At 44.2% G+C, this 19,928-nt stretch overlaps 1 protein-coding gene across 2 annotated transcripts in view; it reads left to right on the top strand.

Moving 5' to 3' along the window:
* The window catches only part of RAB11FIP4 (RAB11 family interacting protein 4), a 114,107-nt gene that overhangs the window by 16,627 nt on the left and 77,552 nt on the right, over positions 1 to 19,928 (top strand). For both annotated transcript variants that reach the window (XM_056505961.1, XM_056505960.1), the window contains exon 2: positions 18,693 to 18,780. In XM_056505961.1, coding sequence (XP_056361936.1) covers positions 18,693 to 18,780 — 88 coding nt within the window. The remainder of the gene's footprint in view (positions 1 to 18,692; positions 18,781 to 19,928) is intronic.

Below are 19,928 nucleotides of genomic sequence, written 5' to 3'. Positions count from 1 at the left end.
TCCAAATCTTTATTGGTGAGTTATTTGCACAGGATTTGCTGCTGCCTCTTCTCTGCTGTTGGAATTTGAGCTTGCTGGCTGTGTGCTGTGTGCTGGATGGTGATTTCTTTGGCATATTTCCTTTCTTCCTTTGGCAGGTCCTGAGCTTATTCCATTATCTTTATGAAGTGAAAAATGCTAAGCAGAATTTTCAGTGACTTTCACTTTTATTTAATTAGTGCTTTATCTTGACATTGTCTAGTGTGTAAATCTTGCCCTTTTGGAGACCAGGAGCAGTTGATGTATGGTGGTTTTGACACTGGCTGCAGATACCTCTCTGCTCAGCAATTGGTGTGTGACACAAGCTTATTTCTGGGGTGGGCAAGTGGAACCACTACATACCTGATAAATGTTCTGCTCAATAGTAATGCAGAATGTGATGTTCTGTTGCTGCCACATGACCCTCTGAATATTCCATTCTCCTTGGTTTCTTACACTGCACCCCTCATTATTTGCTTTAAACAGGCTGTGAGATTGCAGTATCCTGTGGTTCTGCTCCCCTCTCTTAATTCCAAAAGCTGTAAGGGACAAAATCCACACCAGTGCTGAGCCCATATTCAGGGCTGTGGATGTTAGTCTAATGTTTTGGATAAATATGGAGCATTAATCTGCCATGCAGTGGGGTACTCTGGAGACTACTAAGTGACATCTAAGCTCAAGGGGACTTTTCAGGAGCCCATGAAATGACAGCACAGATCTGATCAGCTGCAGCAGCAGAGATTTGTTTTTTATGTCAGATAAGCCAAATTATGCTCATTGTACACCGTGGTGAGGTGAGGTTGAACCAAATTTTGTAATGCCAGCATGTCTGACTGCAGGATTCCAAGCTTCTCTGTGTGCTTGAACATATTTTTTCTTGTGAGTGAAGTGCAGGAGACCTGTGAGTCTGAGAGGACCATGCACACATTGGATATGGGAGAAGCAGTTTACCCTGCAAGGCTTGGGCTGAAGTGTGTGCAAGTGCCACCCACAAAGCAGGACACAGAGCTGCAGCACTGAGCACAGTCTGAGGCTGTAGGATAACAACTGGTTTCCCATGCAAATCAATGACAGTGCAGTGAAGGACTGAGACTGACACTGAGGTAAAAACAGTTGGAGCCATTCCCAGGCTTGAACTGAGAACACAGTTTTGTCATGTGTTTGTTGGGAGGAAGAAGAGTCTCCAAGCCCTCTCACTTATGCAGTGCCCTTGCTAGAGAAGAACAAGTTAATTGTACATCTGACGCAGCAGGAGCCTTTCTGGGTGTCTTTCAGATGAGTTGACAACTGATAATTATAAGAGAAGTACAGGCTGTCTGTCCTCTGCTACTTTCACTAGCAGAAAGCAGCACAAGGAATGTGAGAAAACATTTGATTATAGGGAAGGAAGTAAGATTTGCTGTTGTTGTTGCCTGCTCTTACCATCTCCAGCCAACCTTAAATCTTACAGCTGGTACAATTGCACAGTGTTGGTCGTGTTGCTGCTGTGTTTCAGATTTTACTCCAGTGGGTGGCTGGGAAGATGTGCACATCTAGGCAGACTACTCTGTCTGGTTTCAGCTCTGTCAGGACACACTTCCAGTTTGCAAGGGGCAGAATTTAGGATGCAGCACATCTGTGCCAGCTTTAGTGGGATCTCGTGCCTAATCTCCTGCTCTCCCTGTATCTGCCCATCTCTCAGCAGTAACCTGAAGTCAATGTCAGTGATAAAATAAAAGTTGTTGAAAGTGTTAGATGAAATCTGGGTGTTACATCTGCTTGCAGATTGTTCCCAGGTACTCTATAAGCTTAACTCTGTGACTGAATGAAATGGGCTGTATGTGCTGGAACATTAACCTGTATAAGCAATTACAGCACTTTTACTACTTTTCCCAGCACCAGTTGTGCAAGAATCAGAACATGCTGTAGTCAAATGAGAATGGGATTGGGAAGTGGGGAAGAACAGTATTTCTTCCAGCTTGCCATAAACTTGTGACAGGATGCTGTGACTCAAATCTGAGCCCTGGAATAGTCCAGCAGAGGAGGAAATCTTACATACAAGAGCATGATTTTGGATTGCCATGGTGGTCTGTTCTGGGGAACCAGGGGATTTTTTGGGTTTTTTTAATTGTTCCAGTTTTAGAGCTCAAGCTAACCAGGCTGGGGATTAGATCCCTGTTACTGAATTAGACCTCTGTGTGTTTGACTGAGTATTAGGGTGATGTCCTACATCAGTTCACTGACAACTAAATTTTGTCTTGCGTCAGAGCTCTTTTTTGGCTGATTTGATAATTTGACTATTTCTGGCTTGTCCTCAGACTTTAAAAACCCCTTCTTGCATGTCTTATGTATGTATTTGGGCCATGTTTAGATTCCAGAAATGGTCTGCCACTAGGATATTAGGGAGTGCAGGGCTGCTCACAGAGCAGGACTGGAACCAGGTGTTCCTTGGGCACTGGGAGCTGCTGCCCAATCTGTCAGCCAGGCCAAAGGAACATTTTCCTCCTCATGCTTCTCTCCCTCTCCCTGCACTGGTTATTTTTAGAATCTCTCCACCTCTGCATGTCAGTTGTGGAGCTGTGTTGAGCTGAGATGAGAGCAGAGGCCAAGTAGGTTCAAACCAGCCAGGCTTGGTGTTTCTAATGGTTTTTATATAACACTGCATGAGATGTTTGCTTCTTTTCATATGTCCATGCTGTATGCCAGCTCCCCACTGTAGCATTGCTCCAGTGCCTGAAGTGGAATAACATTTTATTTTTCAGTAATGAGATTCCTTCACATAGGACTTGTTTCAAGAAGAAATCTGTGGATAGAGAAGCATTTGCTTGGCCTCTTAGGGTTCTTGGAGTGCAATTGCCACAAGTAATTGCTTTAATGTATACAGAGCTATGTATGCACACAGGTTTGGGGTCATTGCTGTGTGTCTGAGTGTCTCAGTGTGTGCTTACTGTCACTGTTCTGGGAGTTTGGGAGTGGACACAAAAAGAAACTGATGACCTGTCCATGTCCAAAACACTGAACTTGTGGCTGAGTTGGTAATTTAACCCAGGTCTGCTCAAAGCTGAGCTACGCTTTCAAGAACCGAGACTTACTTTGTATGGAAGGTGGTGCTGGGGTGAGTTTTGCATACCATCCAGACCATTTCAGCAGAGAATTAGCCTTACTAATTACTTGCTCTCCTTCCTTAATTGAGTATTTACTTACTAGCTGACCTCTTTTAACATATTCAAACAATCTGAGATGGTTTTCCCAAGTTCAGTCTTCAGCTCTTTATTCAGGCAGAATTATCATTATACCAGTTCTGCTCACTCTGGAGCAGAGCCAGCAGCTCCTGCCCAGGCTAAACCATGGCCTTTCAGACAAACCACAGATTTTTTTCATACTTGCCATTAGATGCTTTAAAAGCACTTGGAGAGTTTTGCTTTCAGTGAGGACAAGAGCAGAATGCAGGAAAAAGATTCTGTTTCTGTAAAAGATGGAGGTTTGTTGTAAGTTCTGCAGGGACTAGAGGAAAACATGTCCGAAACTGTATAGAAAACTCTTATTCTCTGGAGATATTTTTCCAGTGTCACAGACAGAAGAATCTTGGAGCACTCTGCTGCATGGACATTTGTTTGATGCAGAGTGAGTACAGATAAGATCTGACTGCACTTTGTGTCGCTGTGTCCTTCAGAACAAGAAATCCCTCTCCTCTTCCCTCTTTTATTTCCCATCCATTTGCTCTTAAAGCTTCAGAGTCTCACCTTGTCTCCAGAGGCAGCTTCCTGGCATTATGGGCTGAGTGGTGCTTGTCTCTTGTGTGAGAAGTTGCTGGTGTTTGAATGATAAAGAAGGAAGACCCTGGGGCAGTAAATGCCTCAGCTGTGTTTGCAAACTTCCACAGATGAGCAGTCAGTGGATGGGACTTAAAGTACCAGGGAAGTACAACAGGAAAAGAGTGATTTTTTTTTTTTTTTTTTTTTTTTTTTTTTTTTTTTGAGAATGGCATTGTATTACATTCTTCTTTGAGCAGATAATTTATTCAAGGAATGACAGATTGTCTGTCTGAGGCACTAGCCTGCAACCCGGATTTAGCTGTGGTTGCCACAGATTCCCTTTGCTGTCAATATGCAGTGTATCCAAGCATAAAATGAGCCATCAGACCACAGGTCAGAGGTTCTGTCTTAAGTTGGAATGGCCTTGAAAAGCAGTTTCCTGCACCTCATTCACAGGTTCTCTTAAGGCTTTGGTCTGCAAAGCTTTAATTCAGCACACTGTATTCGCACCGAATTTAAATCTTTATTAGATCTCCAGCAGGATATTAATAGCCCACATAGCAAGTGTCCTCTGGAGCAAGTGGAGGCTTTCCTGTTTGAATCAGCCAAGTAATTGATCCTGGAATACAGGCACAGGAAAATGCTTCAGAACCAGATGAGAAAGGCTAGAGAGAATTCTGAAAGGTCAAGAATGAAAAACTTACTTGGAGATGTAGTGCATAAAGGAAATGTCCTAGAAAAAGAGTATCCCATGTTATAGGGAAAGTTTTTTCCGCTGCCAAGAGAAACAACAGAAAATCATGAACAGAGAAACAGTTTCCGAGGAGTCTGACACTTGCAGTTTGCAGCTTCTCCCTGATATGCTTCTGGCAGAGCTCAGAAAAGCTGCTGATCTCTGTCAAATCCCATAGTAAGTCTCACTTCTCCTGTTGAGTGCTGCTGTTTGTACGAAGTTTGACCAAAGGTGAGAAGGACTTGATGGTAACTGACTTCTCCTCACCACCAGTGCTGCACCTTGACCAGTGCTGCACCCTGACCTGGGTCAGTGGAAAGGATCTTGTGCACTTCTCTGAGCTTTGGCCCCATGCCACAGCTGGCCCACTCAGGGTTACACTTATGTGATTGTGACTCTGTCCTGGCTGTTTTCCCCTCATAATGTCTCAGGACTCAGGGCTGTCCCCAAAATACACCCTGTCTGCTATAGAACCCCTCAGCAAGGTGGTCAAGGCTTGGTGGAGATCTCAGCCCACAGGAGGTTTGGCCACCTGACACCAAAACACTGGTGAGCTGGGCGGCACCTGCTTCATTTCAACCCATGCCAGCCTCCCCAATGAGCTCTTGTGTAGCTTTGGGCTGAGGTCTGTTGGTGGAAGGCTGTCAGAGTAAAACTCTGCAGCTTTCCCTGAGCTCAGCACTTGCTGTTCATCTTCCTGAGTCCTTTGTTCACCCACATTCCATAAAATTGACAGCAACAAGGACAGAAATATCACCTCCTAATATTTCATTCCTTTGTATGAGTGTTGCCTTCTGTTTCCTTGGCAGACTGACCTCTGACTGGAGCTGATGCTGCCATTCCCTGGTGCACCATTCAATGGGCACTATGCTCTTAGATTCTTTTGTTTAATTATTATTATTTATTCATTTTCATCCCAGACAAAGCATGTGCAGCCTTTATACGGCCTTGCCATTGTTATCTGCAAGTGCAGCAGTGATTTAGTTATTGTACCTTTCCCTAATTCTCACCAGTGCAGCAGCGTAAATGCACAGCGAGCAGAGACACATGGTAGGAGCCAGAAACAATTTAGCCACAAGAATTTATCATCAAGATACAAAGCACCCTGGAGCAGGGAAATTGCCTCTTTTACCAGCTCATGGCCTGACTGTTGGCCAAATACATGATGCCCTTCTTTTTTTCACTGACAAAATATTCCTTTTTGTGGAGCCTTGGTGCTTTCCCTGATCTCACTGCTGCATGCAAACTACATGAAAGAACTATGCTATGCTGTTCAAAGAGACATGGAGCTTTCCTGTAGGCTCCAGTCATTAAGAGACCAAGGATATCTGCATAGAGCTGTATTGGGCAGGCTCTGATTTGGTTGCAGTGTTTTGAGAGGTATTTGTAAGGCTTTCCTGGTGGTCCCTTTCAAAAGGTTTTCCTATTACAGTGAAGGGGAAAACCATTTTGTAAACTCTGGGCAAGAAGTAGTGTATTCTGTTCTGTGGCTCTTCACCCCATCGAAGTCTGCAAAGAAATGGGAGTGATGAATTCCTGTGATGAATGCCCCACATAAGGTGTGTGGAAAGTTACCCTTTGTATGCAGGTTTGGAACAAGAGTCTGTACCAGCATTTCTGAGCTCTATGATGATAGACAGTCCAAACCCAAGTGTGCACTGGCCAAAAACCCACAGCTGCTGAGACCAGCAGATATGCAGGTTCAAAACATTTCCTGTTTGAAATCCTCAACACTTCACATTTGCACTGATCCTGCCTAATGAGGCTTTTACAGACCTGACTATGAAGAGATTTGTTCTGGACTAGTGAAGGTGGAGGATTTCCTCTGCTATAGGGAGTCCTGACTGCTGAACCATTTCTGAGTGATAGAGGCTCCTGGAAAGTGACATCCATCTGGAGAAGGTCTTGGTCTGGGACAAGTCTGATTTAAGTCCACATCATAATGATGCCTTCCAGCATCTCTCAAATAAGGGGGTAAGTGTTGTTTGCCAAGGTTTAGAAATTTATTGCAGAAGCACTTTTTAGAGTTAAAAATCTTCCAGTGGTTTGGGTGATTTGTAGATTTTATGGCCATTAAGTTCTTCTAGCATGACTTTCATTGTGTAATACAGTACAAGTGGTTCCTGCGTCAAGTTCCTTCTGGTTTTGCTCAAGGTCAGGTTTAGAATGGTGCTAAGGGAGTTGTTTCCCCCTCCTGTCTACTTCCCTCCCCTTGTTAACCCATTCCTGTGAGCTTTTGATGATGTGATGGTTCTTTGGCTGCCTCACTACCTCGATACCAACCTCACTGTTTCTCTGTCTGGGCAGGGCTTGGTCATTTAATAAAAATGCATCGACCTTTATTTGTGGGAAATGTGAATGCACACCTGGAAGGAACAGCAAGGACATCATCAGGTGTAACATTTCACTGTGACTCAGCTTAGGTGTGTGTACTTAAATCGCAATTGCCCTGTTCCAGGTCACATTCATCCAGATGGCTCCTAGAGCCCCACAAAGCATCTCATTTGCACCCTCTCCATCATAGCAGGCTGTGCAGCTCCAGCCCACTGCAGTCACACAGGAACTGCAGGGAGCTGTCCAGCCGAGGGGGATATGGTGCCATCCATGCAGGACAGTGTGTTTGTCTCTGCTCCATCCCAGAGTCGGTGTTGGCAGAGTTCCCATCTCTATAATAGCTGTGCACCTTGCCTGTGAGGTTGTTATTCCTAATCTTACAGGAAGTGCATGGACCCTGTCCAAACCAGGACAATTAAGAGATATGAGAGCTGCTGGCTTTTCAGGGTGAACAGGGTGAGGTTTGCAGTGGGGAGGGAGCATCTCTTTGCTGCTGCTGAGACACCTGCATTTTGTTTGGCACCAGCTCATTTTTCCTTCAGCATTCCCGCCTGTACACTGACCAAGCTGCAGCCCTGAGGTTCATCTCTTCCCACAGGCAGACTCTTCATAGAGAGATTTTAAGAAGACATGGACAAAAAGGCACCTGGTCCATGAACACATTAGGTAGACTCAGTCCATCAGCCCTCTCTGTGGGGAGCCCTCCACACTGAGGCCATAGTCAACAGTGGCAGAGAGACAGATGTAAAAATGTCTGTTCAACTGGAGATGGCTAGAAACCATGAAACTGCTTCAGTCCATGATGAGGAAACCTCACCATGCCCAGTGAGAATTCCTTTTTGAACTTGTCCAGTGAAAGGTGCTCTGAGAAAGCTCCTTTTTTTATTTCAGGCTCTCGGCATTCCACATCATGTTTCATACATGTGCCTTTGCTACAGAGCTTTGCTGAGCCTTATCACTGAAGGGTAAATTACATCCTTGTTACTGTACCAGGTATGTTTTAAGCAGGTAACACACAGCAGACTGAAAAAGCACAAAAACTTGTGGTTTTTTTGGGGGGGCTGGTACATGTTCAGCTATTAGCAGTAAACTGGCTTCTCTGATCCAGCACTGCAGTGAAATGCAGCTGGGTGAGGGCCTTGCAGTATAAATCTATTGTGATTTCTGCATGCTCTCACCTCTTGATTGTAACTCCTACAAGGCAGCCTTATGTTGGAGGACAATAGATGCAAGCACAGTTTTGGCAGGCTGGGAGAAGGCAGCAGCAGAACTCCAGTGACCATTTCTTACCTTATTCCTAGGGCCCATCTAGGAGAAGCTCTCCTGATTCCCTTAAACAGTGCCTGTTTGTTTTTTACACGGAAAGAGTTGGTTGGTTTTGCTTTCCAAGCAATTCATTTTCACTGTCTGTGACCCTGTGATGACATGTTGTCATAATAACTACAGGGAACTTATTTGCTGGAAAAATCAAAATGACAATTTTTTTGGTCAGGCTTTGATTTGATTTTAATGTGGGAAAAATGAATTCACATACTGATACACAAAACATCAACACATATCAAAAATAAAACAGTATATACCACTGGGAGATAATAAATATATACACGTTAACAGAAAAGGCAAGCTACATCCCTACTAAAAGGCAGTTGGAAAAAACTGTAGAAATGAGCAAGATCAAAACAGTAACTTCTTAGAAGGCTTTAGAAGGAAACAATTTCACAGAACAGGAGCAGCCCTGTGGACCTCTGTGCTGTACATGCAGTCATGAACACATGGTCCCACACACAGATGGACAGAAATGCCTCTCAAGTGACTATTATCCTGAGTGACAGCTGGACTGGGAACAGTGACCTGCTTACCTGAGCCTGAGAGATGTGATTTTCCAGCTGATGAAAGTCACCACATCATTACCCAAATCTCTTTTTCAAAATCCGCCTTTTCCTGCTCAGTCCCCAGGCCTAGCACACTTTCAGTACATCTGTTTCTGGATAAGAAGAGAAGGTGAAATCACATGTCAGTTGAGAAAATTACCTTTGTGCCAGATACTATCTCTCCAATAGTATGTACAGTGAGCCGAGAATGCTGGGTCAAGTTCCTCACTGAGCTTCTTACAATACCAAGACTAATTGATAGGAGGTTCATTGGGCACACTGCTAAAACACGAAAGTACAGTCCCATTGAAGCTGTGCACCTTCATCTCTTTTTGGGATTTTTGTACGGCATTTTGGACCTTTCTTCCATGCAGCCTTAAAACCATTTAGAAGTACTAATGTTGACCAGGCTGTGATGGCTAATGAGGATGCACAGTGCAGGCAGTCCTGTAACATGAAGCACCCTTTTACAGCTTCTAAGGCTGTAAAGAACATTCCTTTTCTATGCATTCAGGCTTTGTATTTCTGTCCCTTTCTACAGAAAAATGCTGGCTGATTATCATTCCTTCTAGTGGCTTTCCCTGGTGTAGATCAAAGAGCAATGTGGATTTCTATGTGTGATTTTATACAAAGTTCCTCCACTGCAGTTTGAATGACACATTTCACTATAGGGGAGTTGCTCATGACATGGGAACGTCTGAGGGGGCTTCTGGGCTGTTGCATTGCCTGGAGCTGGCAGCTGCAGCAAGGCATGGGGGGGATTAGAAAGATTAACACGGTGTGAGTGCTCTGCTCAGGAAGGGCTCCTTCTTCCCTCAGCCTTGAGTGGTTTTGCTGTTGGTTGGGGGGTTCCTTGCTCAGCACTGACAGTCCCAACTCATGCTCATCCCCTGCTGTCACAGCCTGCTATCCCTGCTTCCCTTGTCTTAACGTCAGAGGAGTCAGCTGCTGTTCAAACCCGTCACACTCGTTCCAGACTTGCTAATTATCCCACCCTAATGAGTGGCACTTACTGCTCATTTCCTTTTCTGCTCGGGAAGGACGGGGGAAGGACATTATCTCCCAGCCACACTTTTCTAAAGGTTAAGATCTTTCCCTTCAGCTAAGTGGAATATTGTTCCTTTAATCATACCTTTCTGCCTGATGTTTGTCATCTTAACTAATGTGTGTCTCCCTGAGCTGGATTCATCCCATACTCATTCCTCCCAGGATTTGTGTCAAAGCATTAATTTGCCATGAAATTTCTTTCATTCGGTTTAATTTCAGGACTGCTGCTTTTTTAGATCTCAAGGCCTGCATTTCATGCTCTATATCTGTGAGCATGCCAAAAGCCAAACAGCTGGGCTCAAAACTGCTTTCAGGAGATCAGGCTGAGAGACCTGAGGATACCCAAATTATGCTGCTCTGGACAGGCCTCTGGCTGGCTCTCAGACCAAAATCTAAATTCTTTCTGAAAGTAGATGTGTGTGAAGCACAGTGCTGTGTGCTGGTTGCATATTGCTGGGCTAGCTTTGTGCCTAAAGGAGAGAATATAACAGTAAAGCACACGGTCAAGAGAAGTGGCTGTCTGAGGTGTAACTCTTGCTTTGTAACTCTAAGACTAGAAATCCAGCCTGTGAGGATTTGCTGACAAACTGGGTGATACAGTATCTGGTGAGTGCTGTTGCACTTAGGTGTTTTTGACCTGTGTATCAGAGATGAGCAAGTGAAGTGCCATTGTACGGCTGGTACTAAAGTGCCTTGTTCTGATTTTGTGCATTGGAGCCACTGCCTGGATTTCAGCACGGGCTTTTGCCTCTGGTTTGGTGAATTTTCTGAAGCTCCTGTTTGGCACTGAGCACTGCGTTTTCGCTGGTGGATCCCTGGAGACCCCTCGATGTCTGAGCTGCTCCTGTAAAACCTGCCTGATTTGCTCTGCTCTCCCCACCCTCTCCTTCCTGCTGGCCTTTGGTATTTTGTTCTTTGCAAACCATAACACCTCAATTAAAATGCAGATGTGTCAGCAAGGAAGGCACCAAGAAGGTGTTTTCCAGCACTGAGGGCCCCACATCTTTCCCCGGTTTTACTACAAAACATAATAATTATTCTGAGAGTAGGTCCTCTTTGGCTGATGCAACTGAAAGCCATGAGAAACGTTATTCTGTGTAAGTTCCCTTTATGTACCAATGAGAACGATCACACACACCACAATCTGCAGAGAGGAAGAATATTTTCATTTTCACTGGAAATCAATCCATGCTGCAGCACTTGTAGATAAGCCTGATGTTATGCAAACATTTTTCTGCTCCTTGTTTAAAGGAAAGCATTCTACACCCACATGACCAGTTGCCTCACGTCTCTTGTGATCTGACTGTTTTCTGCTGTATTTGACTTATGCTAATGGGGACGATAATGGGCTGTGCCTCCTTTCAGCTTGTCACAGCTTTTGCTAACAGTTTTGTTTTCCCAGGCAGCCTTGGCTTCCATTCTGATAGCTGTGGAGGAGAAGGTGTTAATGCAGCCCTGCTAATTTTAGCAAGTGAGTGAATCAGTGGTTTTGAGAAAACAGTTCAACGCATTAACCCTTTGTTTCCAGAACAACACTAAAAAAAATCACTGTAGAGTGAACAGATGGCTCGGCATATTCTTAGCCTTGCTCTCTGTTCCCATGGTGCTCCAGACTGTGTGGGATTCCCCATAGACTGTTGTAAGATTGGTGGGCCCAGCCAAATGTCTTGTTTTGCAACAGAGCATCAGAGGGGAGGAGGGAAATGGAATCCTGTTTAAATCAGCAATTTAAGTAACTAAATGAAAGGTTCTCAGTTCTCACATATCCATAGATCGTGGGGGAGACTGTAGTGAGAGGTTGGTCTTATGATTCTGGCATTTGATCATTGTCAGCTGCTACATTGCATTAAGAGGGACAAAATAAATGTGAATTACTCTTCTAGGATTATTGTGTGTATAAACAATTGATACAGCCAAAGATGTAGACTGGTAGAGGAAAAGCTCAACAGGATTTTGGTGGTTTCTGGCTTGATGGGGGAAGGTAGTTTTTGTAGCTGTGAACTGTCTCTTTGGGATGTATAATCTGAGGAAGTTCTGAAACAAATCACAGTAACATAACAATAGATCAATAAAACTTTTCTTAACATACATTCATCCATCCCTTAATTGCAAGAACCAACCATTGCATTACCCCTCTATAACAATAAGTAGAATATTGGGGTATCTTATATGACAAGAATTGTATATGTTGTTATCCCAAATTAGCTTTGTGTCATCATGTATTGAAGACTGCAAGTGATTTCTCAATGTGGAACAGAAATCATAGCATCAATTTTCCTGACACTGCCTGTATTTCTGTTATACACAAACATTCATTGAGGTTGATAGTGTATGATGTTCTCTTAATAGCTCATTTACATATTAGAATGTTTTGAACAAATCCATTCCTAATATGTTCTCTCAGCAGTACTGTGTGGCTCAGTCTTCTACCATCAGAAGATAATAAAATGCTGTTAGCATAACAAAATGCTGAAAACAAGACAATGACAAGGGTCTGCCCAGTGGGGCAGATTTCACTGCAGCACAGCAAGTTTAGAAATACCTGTGTATTGTGTCAGATCATCAGCATGCCTGGTGTTTCATGTCAGTTGAGCAGATGTTTTCAGGGATGACAGACACCAGGCTTTGGGCAAGTGAGACAGGGCAGGAAACCCGGCAAGCTACAGCATGGACCAGCTCTGTGCAGGTTTCATTGATGTCTGCAGCATCACTGCCTTTGTGGTGCACTCTGACTGTGGTGTGAGTATTGCCATCACCATTTTTAAAAAGGGGAAGCCAAGGCAGATGAAATAATATGCTGGTAACATCATGCTACTGGAAGACTTGCTGCTCTGTCCCCTGTACCACAGCCCCATGGCCGCTGGATACCATGTCCTTCCCCAGCAGCAGGGATCTCCCAGTCAAGATAAGCCCTCCTGCCCTGGGAGCTGTGATATGGATCCTACAGCTCCTGCCCTCCTCTGCTCCTTGTCCCTCAGTGCAGTGCTGCCCAGCCCAGCCCAGCCCAGCCCAGCCCAGCCCAGCAGATTGGGGCTGTGTGTCCCTGCCTTTGGGAAGGGCAGCAGCTGCCCTGCCGTGTGTCCTGCAGATCCTCAGTGCTCTACCACTCCTGCTTCAGCAGCTCCACTGCACACACCATCTGTTACCCACCTGAGCCCAGGTGATGCTTGCACAGAGCATTAATAACACATCAACACTAGAAGCTTCCTTTTTCCTCAGAATGCACTCAGCCACCTGCAGTGCCTCTGGAGCCATCTCTTCCTTTCTTTCACATACTCCACATGGTGGATGTTTTCTCCATCTGGATGACTGGGGCTATTTTTCTCCCCTTGCACCAAGGCCCCATGGACTCAGGTCATATTTGGAAGAAGATGCAATTCCATGTGTTGATGCTAAACCCAGGGAAGGCATTTGAATGGACTCCCTTGAATTTGATTAGACTTTTTGCATTGCAACCATTAGTAAATGATGGATTTGACAGATTATTACAGGAGGCCAAGATTACTCAACAGATTTGCTTATGTCATTTAGGACACAATCCCAAGATCTGCCTTCTAGCTAGTAAATTGGGTGTGCACAGCTAAAGCAGAAACCAAAACAATCCTTTCTGTTTACAGAGAGGTCACAGAGAAGCCAACTTTCAGGCTTGAATCCCACAGATAAAGGGGCAATGAGTGATGCTTGAAATCAAAATTCAAAGCAAATTCAAAGCCATTGTTTCCAGCAATGATGTATGTCCCTGCATGCTTTAGGATCAGACAGCAGCTGATGGAAATTCATGCTGCTGTTTGCAGTGATATGAATTATTTACGATGCACAGTCTGCCAGGGCTAAGTGGGCTGGAGTTTGCTGGACTCGTGACTCCCAAACACTGGCCTTCCACTCCTTACATGTGTGACAGGGAACATGGTCCTGTGTGCTGGAGGGTCAGGCTCAGGGAGAGCATCAGGTCATCTGAAATAGAGACAGCTCAGATTTTAGCCCACTTATTCTGGGCTAGGTAGATCTTCCAGGTGTGTCTCACCTTCTCAAAAGGCCTCAGGTGAGGGACTCCAGTTGCTTTTCATAGTTTCAGGTTGTTCCTGATTTACAGTTCTCGTGGGTAAACAATCATGCTGATAAAACAACTGTGCTTTGCTTTTAATTGGAGTCTGTTCAGTTTTATTTTGCTGATAATGGCTCTTAATGTCTTTGCTACAGCCTTTTGGAACCTACAGTTCCCTGCTTACAGAAGTCTTTATACCTCATAACAAAACATCCCTTTATCTCCCTTTTGCCAAATTAAACAGCAGAAAACTCTCTTTTTTTGATTGCATAAGATGTTTTAATTGTATGTCAGTTCTCTGCAACCTGTCTGTTTTCCAGTATCTCACATGACAGTGGGTACCACAACTGTGTGAGTGCTAGTTCCTCCAATGCAATGTAAAATAATTTCCCTCTTCTTGTGTTGCTTCCCTGAAATGCCACAATATCACAGAGAAATCTCATTTCTTTCCCCTCCATCAAAAGACAGCCCTTCTGACTGAGGAGTTCCAACATCTGGGACCACATCAGTGCTAAGAACACCTGAACCCAGGGGCCAGTGGGAAGAACAGGAGTGGGTCTCACACACGTGCTGGTCTCACTGCCCAGCCCTGCTGCTGGAGCAGCATTTCAAACTGTGGAGTGTCAACTTACACCCTTTCCAAACGTGGGAAAGGCCAGCCTGTTGAAACCAGGGCAAGTGCAAGTGCTGTTACTTGTATAAATCATGTGGGAAGCTCTCTAATTCCACCCTGCAGCATTTACATGTTTAATCTCCTTTTGCTGTTTTTTTTTGAGGTTTCTCACAAATGCTCCTGCCTCAGGAGATCCTGCCCAAATGTCGCTGCCGCAGCACAGCCTGACCTTTTCCTGCAAGTGCTTGTGTTGCCTTTGTCACAGCTCCAGGTGTTCCCTGCTCTCACTTCAGGGTGAGACGTGCTCACAGACCTCTGCAGCATGAAGGCAAACCGCTGAGACAAGTTGTTTATTTCAAATGGCATCTCCTGGCTGTGATTTGGATCCTGCTGCACGATTTCAATGAACAGAGCTGGTGTGGGGTCCCTCTGAACTCAATTACGTGTAATACGTCTGAATCTTACAAATGTTTTTTGTGTTAACAAAATCTGTTCTTTTTTGAAGAAAATTAAGTGGGTTCAGTAGTTGTCTGAGTTTCTTCTTGCCTGCAAATGGAAGCAGGATTCAGTTCCAGTCAGAAAATCTTTGCTGGAAAAAGTACTGATACTGTCTTGGCAGCTTCAGTACAAGAGTTGGCCAGGAGTCTGGAGAGGGTTCCTTGGCTATTCAGTACAGGTGCCCCTGTATTGAACTCACTTGCAAGAAAAGATCAGTTTCAGTATATCTCTTCTGAGATCTGTCAGTGATTTGTCCTCTTTTCTCCCCTTACTCCACTCCCTCCACTCCCCCCTGCTACAAACATTCTTTCCATTCTGTTTTTTCAAGTGTTCCCAGCCTCTTCTTATGTGTCAGAAAACAGCATGGGGCAAACACTCCTTTGCAGGGCACTCAGGGTGGCTGGGAAACCCAAGGGACAGGAGGCAAACACCTTGCCTGAAGTGAGCAGTTATTACAATGGAGAAACATGTTTGCATTGAAAGAGCAATCAGCCATTCATCCAGGTGGGTTAAACAATAGGGACAGAGGTATGGTTTTCTCCAGTTGTTTCCCAAAGGAAAATTATTTATTTCTTCTCTCTGAGATTTATGTCTTCTTTCTGACTATTGGATGCCTACTGAAGGGTTCATTAGAGACACCCTTGTAGCTGCCAAAAGAACCAGCTGGATTATTGAGCCTGCAGCTCATTTTTCTGCCCTTGTTCGCTTCCTACAGTGAAGAACTAGTTTGCAATCCTTGTTTGTGCTGTCTATCTCACATGGTGGGGGACTGCTCTATGCAGAGAAGAGTGTCTGCCCCCAGCCCAAAACACTGCCTCTACTCATTGTGATGGCTTCTGATCATAAACCTTGGAGCACAAAGTGCTCCCTTTGCTGCCTGTGTGTATCACAACAATCACACACTCGTTTCACACTGAATTTTGGCAGCAGTTGGTTTTGTGGTCTCAAGGCCCTTGCCATGGGATCAGCAGAGCCCAGCACAGCCCAGAGATGTGGGGCCAGGAGTCTGAGTGTGCCCAGGACTGGCACATCCTGCATGTGCAGAGCTGGGCTGTGCCACCCATTCCATTATCACACACAGAGCTGCTGTTCCCTCATTCCCTGGCAGAGGCCTTGGGCTCCCTCAATCCCAGGGGGTTGTTGAAAAAAGGCTTCAATGTCACCCGGCTCCCAGGTAGGCTGACAAATCCAGAAGTTTGCCAAGACAGTGAAGAAATAAAACAACTTTTGATTCATTTTTGGGAGCTAACCCTTTCTGAGAAGGAGGAGGAGAGGACTTTATTTCTTTACAAAGTGAGGGGTGGTTTATGTAGTGTGGACACCAGAGAAGATTTAGGGGTAGCTGTAGTTTATTTGGCCACAGATTGAAATTTAACTTAAAGCAATGCCTTCAGTCTGGAATTGCCTAGGAAGAGCCTCTTGCCTTATTCCAGAAAGCTACTGGTAAAAATGTATGATAAAGTTCACTGCAGGCTCTTGAAAACTGTGTGCAAATATGCAGGGATTTATGTACCAAATATGTGTTTATATTAATGCATAAACCCTGTGCATGTAACCAGGCAAACGTAGGCCCCATTGATTGAAATCCTTTTATCCCCTGACCTGTGCTGGGAGCTGTGTTTATTCCTGGCTGAAGATGTGAGCACTGCTGCCATTAATTCCATCAGGCTGTTCTGTAAATTCTTCATCATCTCCTGCACTGATGTCAGTTATTTGCATTGTAATATCCAATTGAAAACCTGCAAATTAGATTTAGGGGAAACTGGACACTGAAGCACTTTGCTCAGGTGATAATTTCATTTACTGTTAAGACATTACTTAGACCTAAATGTGAACATATCCTCTGTTCCTCCTTAATACACACTGCCAGACACATAACATCTCATTCAGTTTGATTTCAAAAGTGTAATTTTATATGTCTGCGCAACGGGTAGACTAAAATCATTGAATCAACTTTGAGGAATAAAGTGCCAGATTCACTGGGAACACCCAGTGACACCACTGTGTTATAGCACAATCTTAAATAGATTAGAGGCTTCCCAGCTGGCTGCAGGAATCCGTGCATTAAAATTTAAAACACAATTGTTGCTTGTGAAGGTGACAGGGATAATACCAACCTGGATTTTCCGTATCAAGCATGTCTTTACTTAATTGGTTTCAGTCAGGATTTTCAGCTAGTCTGGTGTGCATTAACCACACACTGTGGTTTCTGGTGAAGCAGTGGTTTTCTTTTTTTTTTTTCTTTTTTGTTTGTTTGTTTAAAGAGATGTGTGTTCTGGTGCTCTAAATTAGTGGGGTTACAGTAATTCCTTGTGATGCCAGGGTGGGAATTTGATCATGAGTCACACCATATTTCACATCTGGGCTCTGCTGCCCAGCTTCTGCAATATGAAAGTTTTAAGAAAATGTCTAACTTGTCATGAGCTCTGAACTCATCATATAGCTCCTTACTTGCCCTGCCTATATGAGCTGATTTTTTATTTTCTCTAAGAAAAGGAGAGGGGAAAAAATTCAATTTAATGCTCAAATTGTTCCTTTCTCATTCAACACTGAATTTTGTATATGAGTAAAAATTCTGTCCTTTTTTTAATCCAGATTTGCTTGTTCTAAATGAGCCCTTTGGCTTATCAATGGCAGTTATTGGTACAGGGGGAATTTATAGCTTTGAGAGGTGCCTGTAAGAAGTGTCATGTGCACACAGTAGTGCATTATCTGCAGGGCTTTGGGAAGCTGCTGGGGTTTTGCTAGCACACGGGAAAAAACACACCAGAAAATCGAGAAACTGGGTCATCTGGATTCATTTGATGCGTCTTCCCAGCTGGGCTTTTGTTGCTGCTCAGACTGACATATCTGAGCTCACACAGATTGTGCTGCAGCAGGGTTCTGTGGCATCCTCCACGCCTGCTGTCCCTGCACTCAGCTTGTTCATCCTCCTGGGAGTCTGGAGGGCCCAGGCCAAGGGCAGGGAGCTGTGGAGCTGCTGTGAGCTCTTAGGAGCAGCAAGAGGCTGCCTCTGCCTCAGTGAGGGTCCCTGCAAGGTGCTGCAGGCAAAGGCACAGGCACACACGGGGATTACACAAGCTCCAGCAGCTTGGTTGTCAGGAAGAACAGCCAGCTGTGTGTCCAGGTGTGCACTCACCTCCCTGGACTGTTCTGCCTCTCACCTTCTTCTTCTTCAGCTACTTGTTCCTCCATTCCTTTTTGTCTAGACAGCACAAGAGGCTTTCCAGTCTAGGCTGCTTTTCTTCCTCTCTCCCAAAACCCTCCTGAAAAATTTGCCAGACCGTTTTAGGGGCAAGTGCTAGTTTGGTGGCTGTGTTTAAATTCAGTGTAATCTCATTATATTGGTGGATAATGACCAGAAAGCCTAAACTGTGAATCTGAGATTATATGGAGTAAGAACATTGCTTGTTTGCACAGTGTACTGGTGTTGGGGATTGAGTTTCTTTCTTTTTTACTTTTAGAATTTTTTCCTGTAAGTTGCTAATAAACTAACTACTAGGTACTTATGAGTACTTAAGAAAAAACCAAAAGAAGTAGCCAGGGTTGGGAGAGGAGTGTAGCATCTGGCTACACTTCTTTTTTCTCTGAGAGTTTCTCTCCAAGGGGGGAGATACCATGAGATCAGCACCAGTATCATGCAAGACATGATCTCTCCTTGCAGAACCATTCATTGGCTGGTTCAGGTGAACAGTGTGAGTATTCTTCAACTTGTAGTCTTCTGTGGAAGATACAGAGTGTATCAGAGCAAGAGATGATACACCAAGATCAACACATATTTTATCATCTTTTATTTTAGGTGGAAAAACTGGCAAAGTACTTGGACCCGAATGATCTGGGAAGAATCAATTTTAAGGACTTCTGTCACGGAGTTTTTGCTATCAAAGGTATGTGCATATTTCTTAAAAATAATTCAGTTCAGTTCCACTAATATTTCTCTGGTTGCAGAAAATGTAATGATCAAAGACATCCTCTCTTTTAACTGTGGTTATTTGTAGTGACAGTAGACCAGCTCTGGGAACAGAGCCAGGATATTCTTTCTTTTTGTGCATCTCATGTATCAGTGGTGAGCAATGCTAGAGCTCCTGCATCCATAGGTGCTTGGGCATTGGTTTACTGCTAATTTTTGTCAGAATAAATGTGTTGTGGTTTGAAGAAGAATACAGCAGAAGAAAGAGTAGCTTTGTGGTAACAGGCAGGGCCCAGGTTTAATACTTAAGATTCTGATCTTGTTCTGCCACCTATTTACCTCAGGGAGTTAGGGAGCCTTGGGGTTTCAGTTCTCTACTAGGAAATTTTAGACTATTATATTCCTCTTGAGGTATCTGCAAGGTGTAATTAATTCATGTTATCAGGGTACTTGGGGTCCTGTATTGGAAGGAAATGAGTTAATTACAGGTTGGCCATGAAAACCCTGAAGATTGAGTTCAGGTGGATCCAACCACCTCCTTTCCAAGGAAACAGTCCTTGACAGAAGACACAGACATTGTTATGCTTTGCAGCTTAGCCTAAAGGCAACAAAAAAACAGTGAGGAGGGACTTCAGCTGATTCGCTGCTGATTGCTTTTCTGACTTCCCATAGTGAAATAATCCATATCCTGTCCTTCTCTGGACATGTGGTGTGTCCAGTGTAAAGTGTTGGAGTGATGTCATAGCCCAGAGACTTCAGGGACAGGGTGAATCTCACAGTGATGGTGGTGTGATTCCAGGAGAAGCCTCTGGGGAGTCTGCTGTGCTGAGATTATTATGAAACCATAACAATGCAAAAACATAAAACCACAGTACTTTTAATTAAAGTTTATGGCAGCCAAAGACAGTGTATAATTAAGTAAAATTACAGTGAGAAACTGCTCTCATCAATGGTCATGAGGACACTGTCCAAGATGACACTGGTGTGTTTGAGGAGAAGGCAAGAGAAAGCCCAGGAGGAAAGTTATTATCTTTGTGCACAGACCCTAAAGTCTCTGCTGGGGGTTTTCCTTGAGCAAAAAATGCTGCAGCAAACTGAGTTCTAGTTTAAGTAAGATACAAGCTC

This window comes from Oenanthe melanoleuca, chromosome 18, assembly GCF_029582105.1.
Source record: "Oenanthe melanoleuca isolate GR-GAL-2019-014 chromosome 18, OMel1.0, whole genome shotgun sequence".
In the NCBI taxonomy this organism is placed as follows: Eukaryota; Metazoa; Chordata; class Aves; order Passeriformes; family Muscicapidae; genus Oenanthe; species Oenanthe melanoleuca.
The sequence above is the reverse complement of the archived record's forward strand: the minus strand, read 5'-3'. Positions and strand labels throughout refer to the sequence as shown.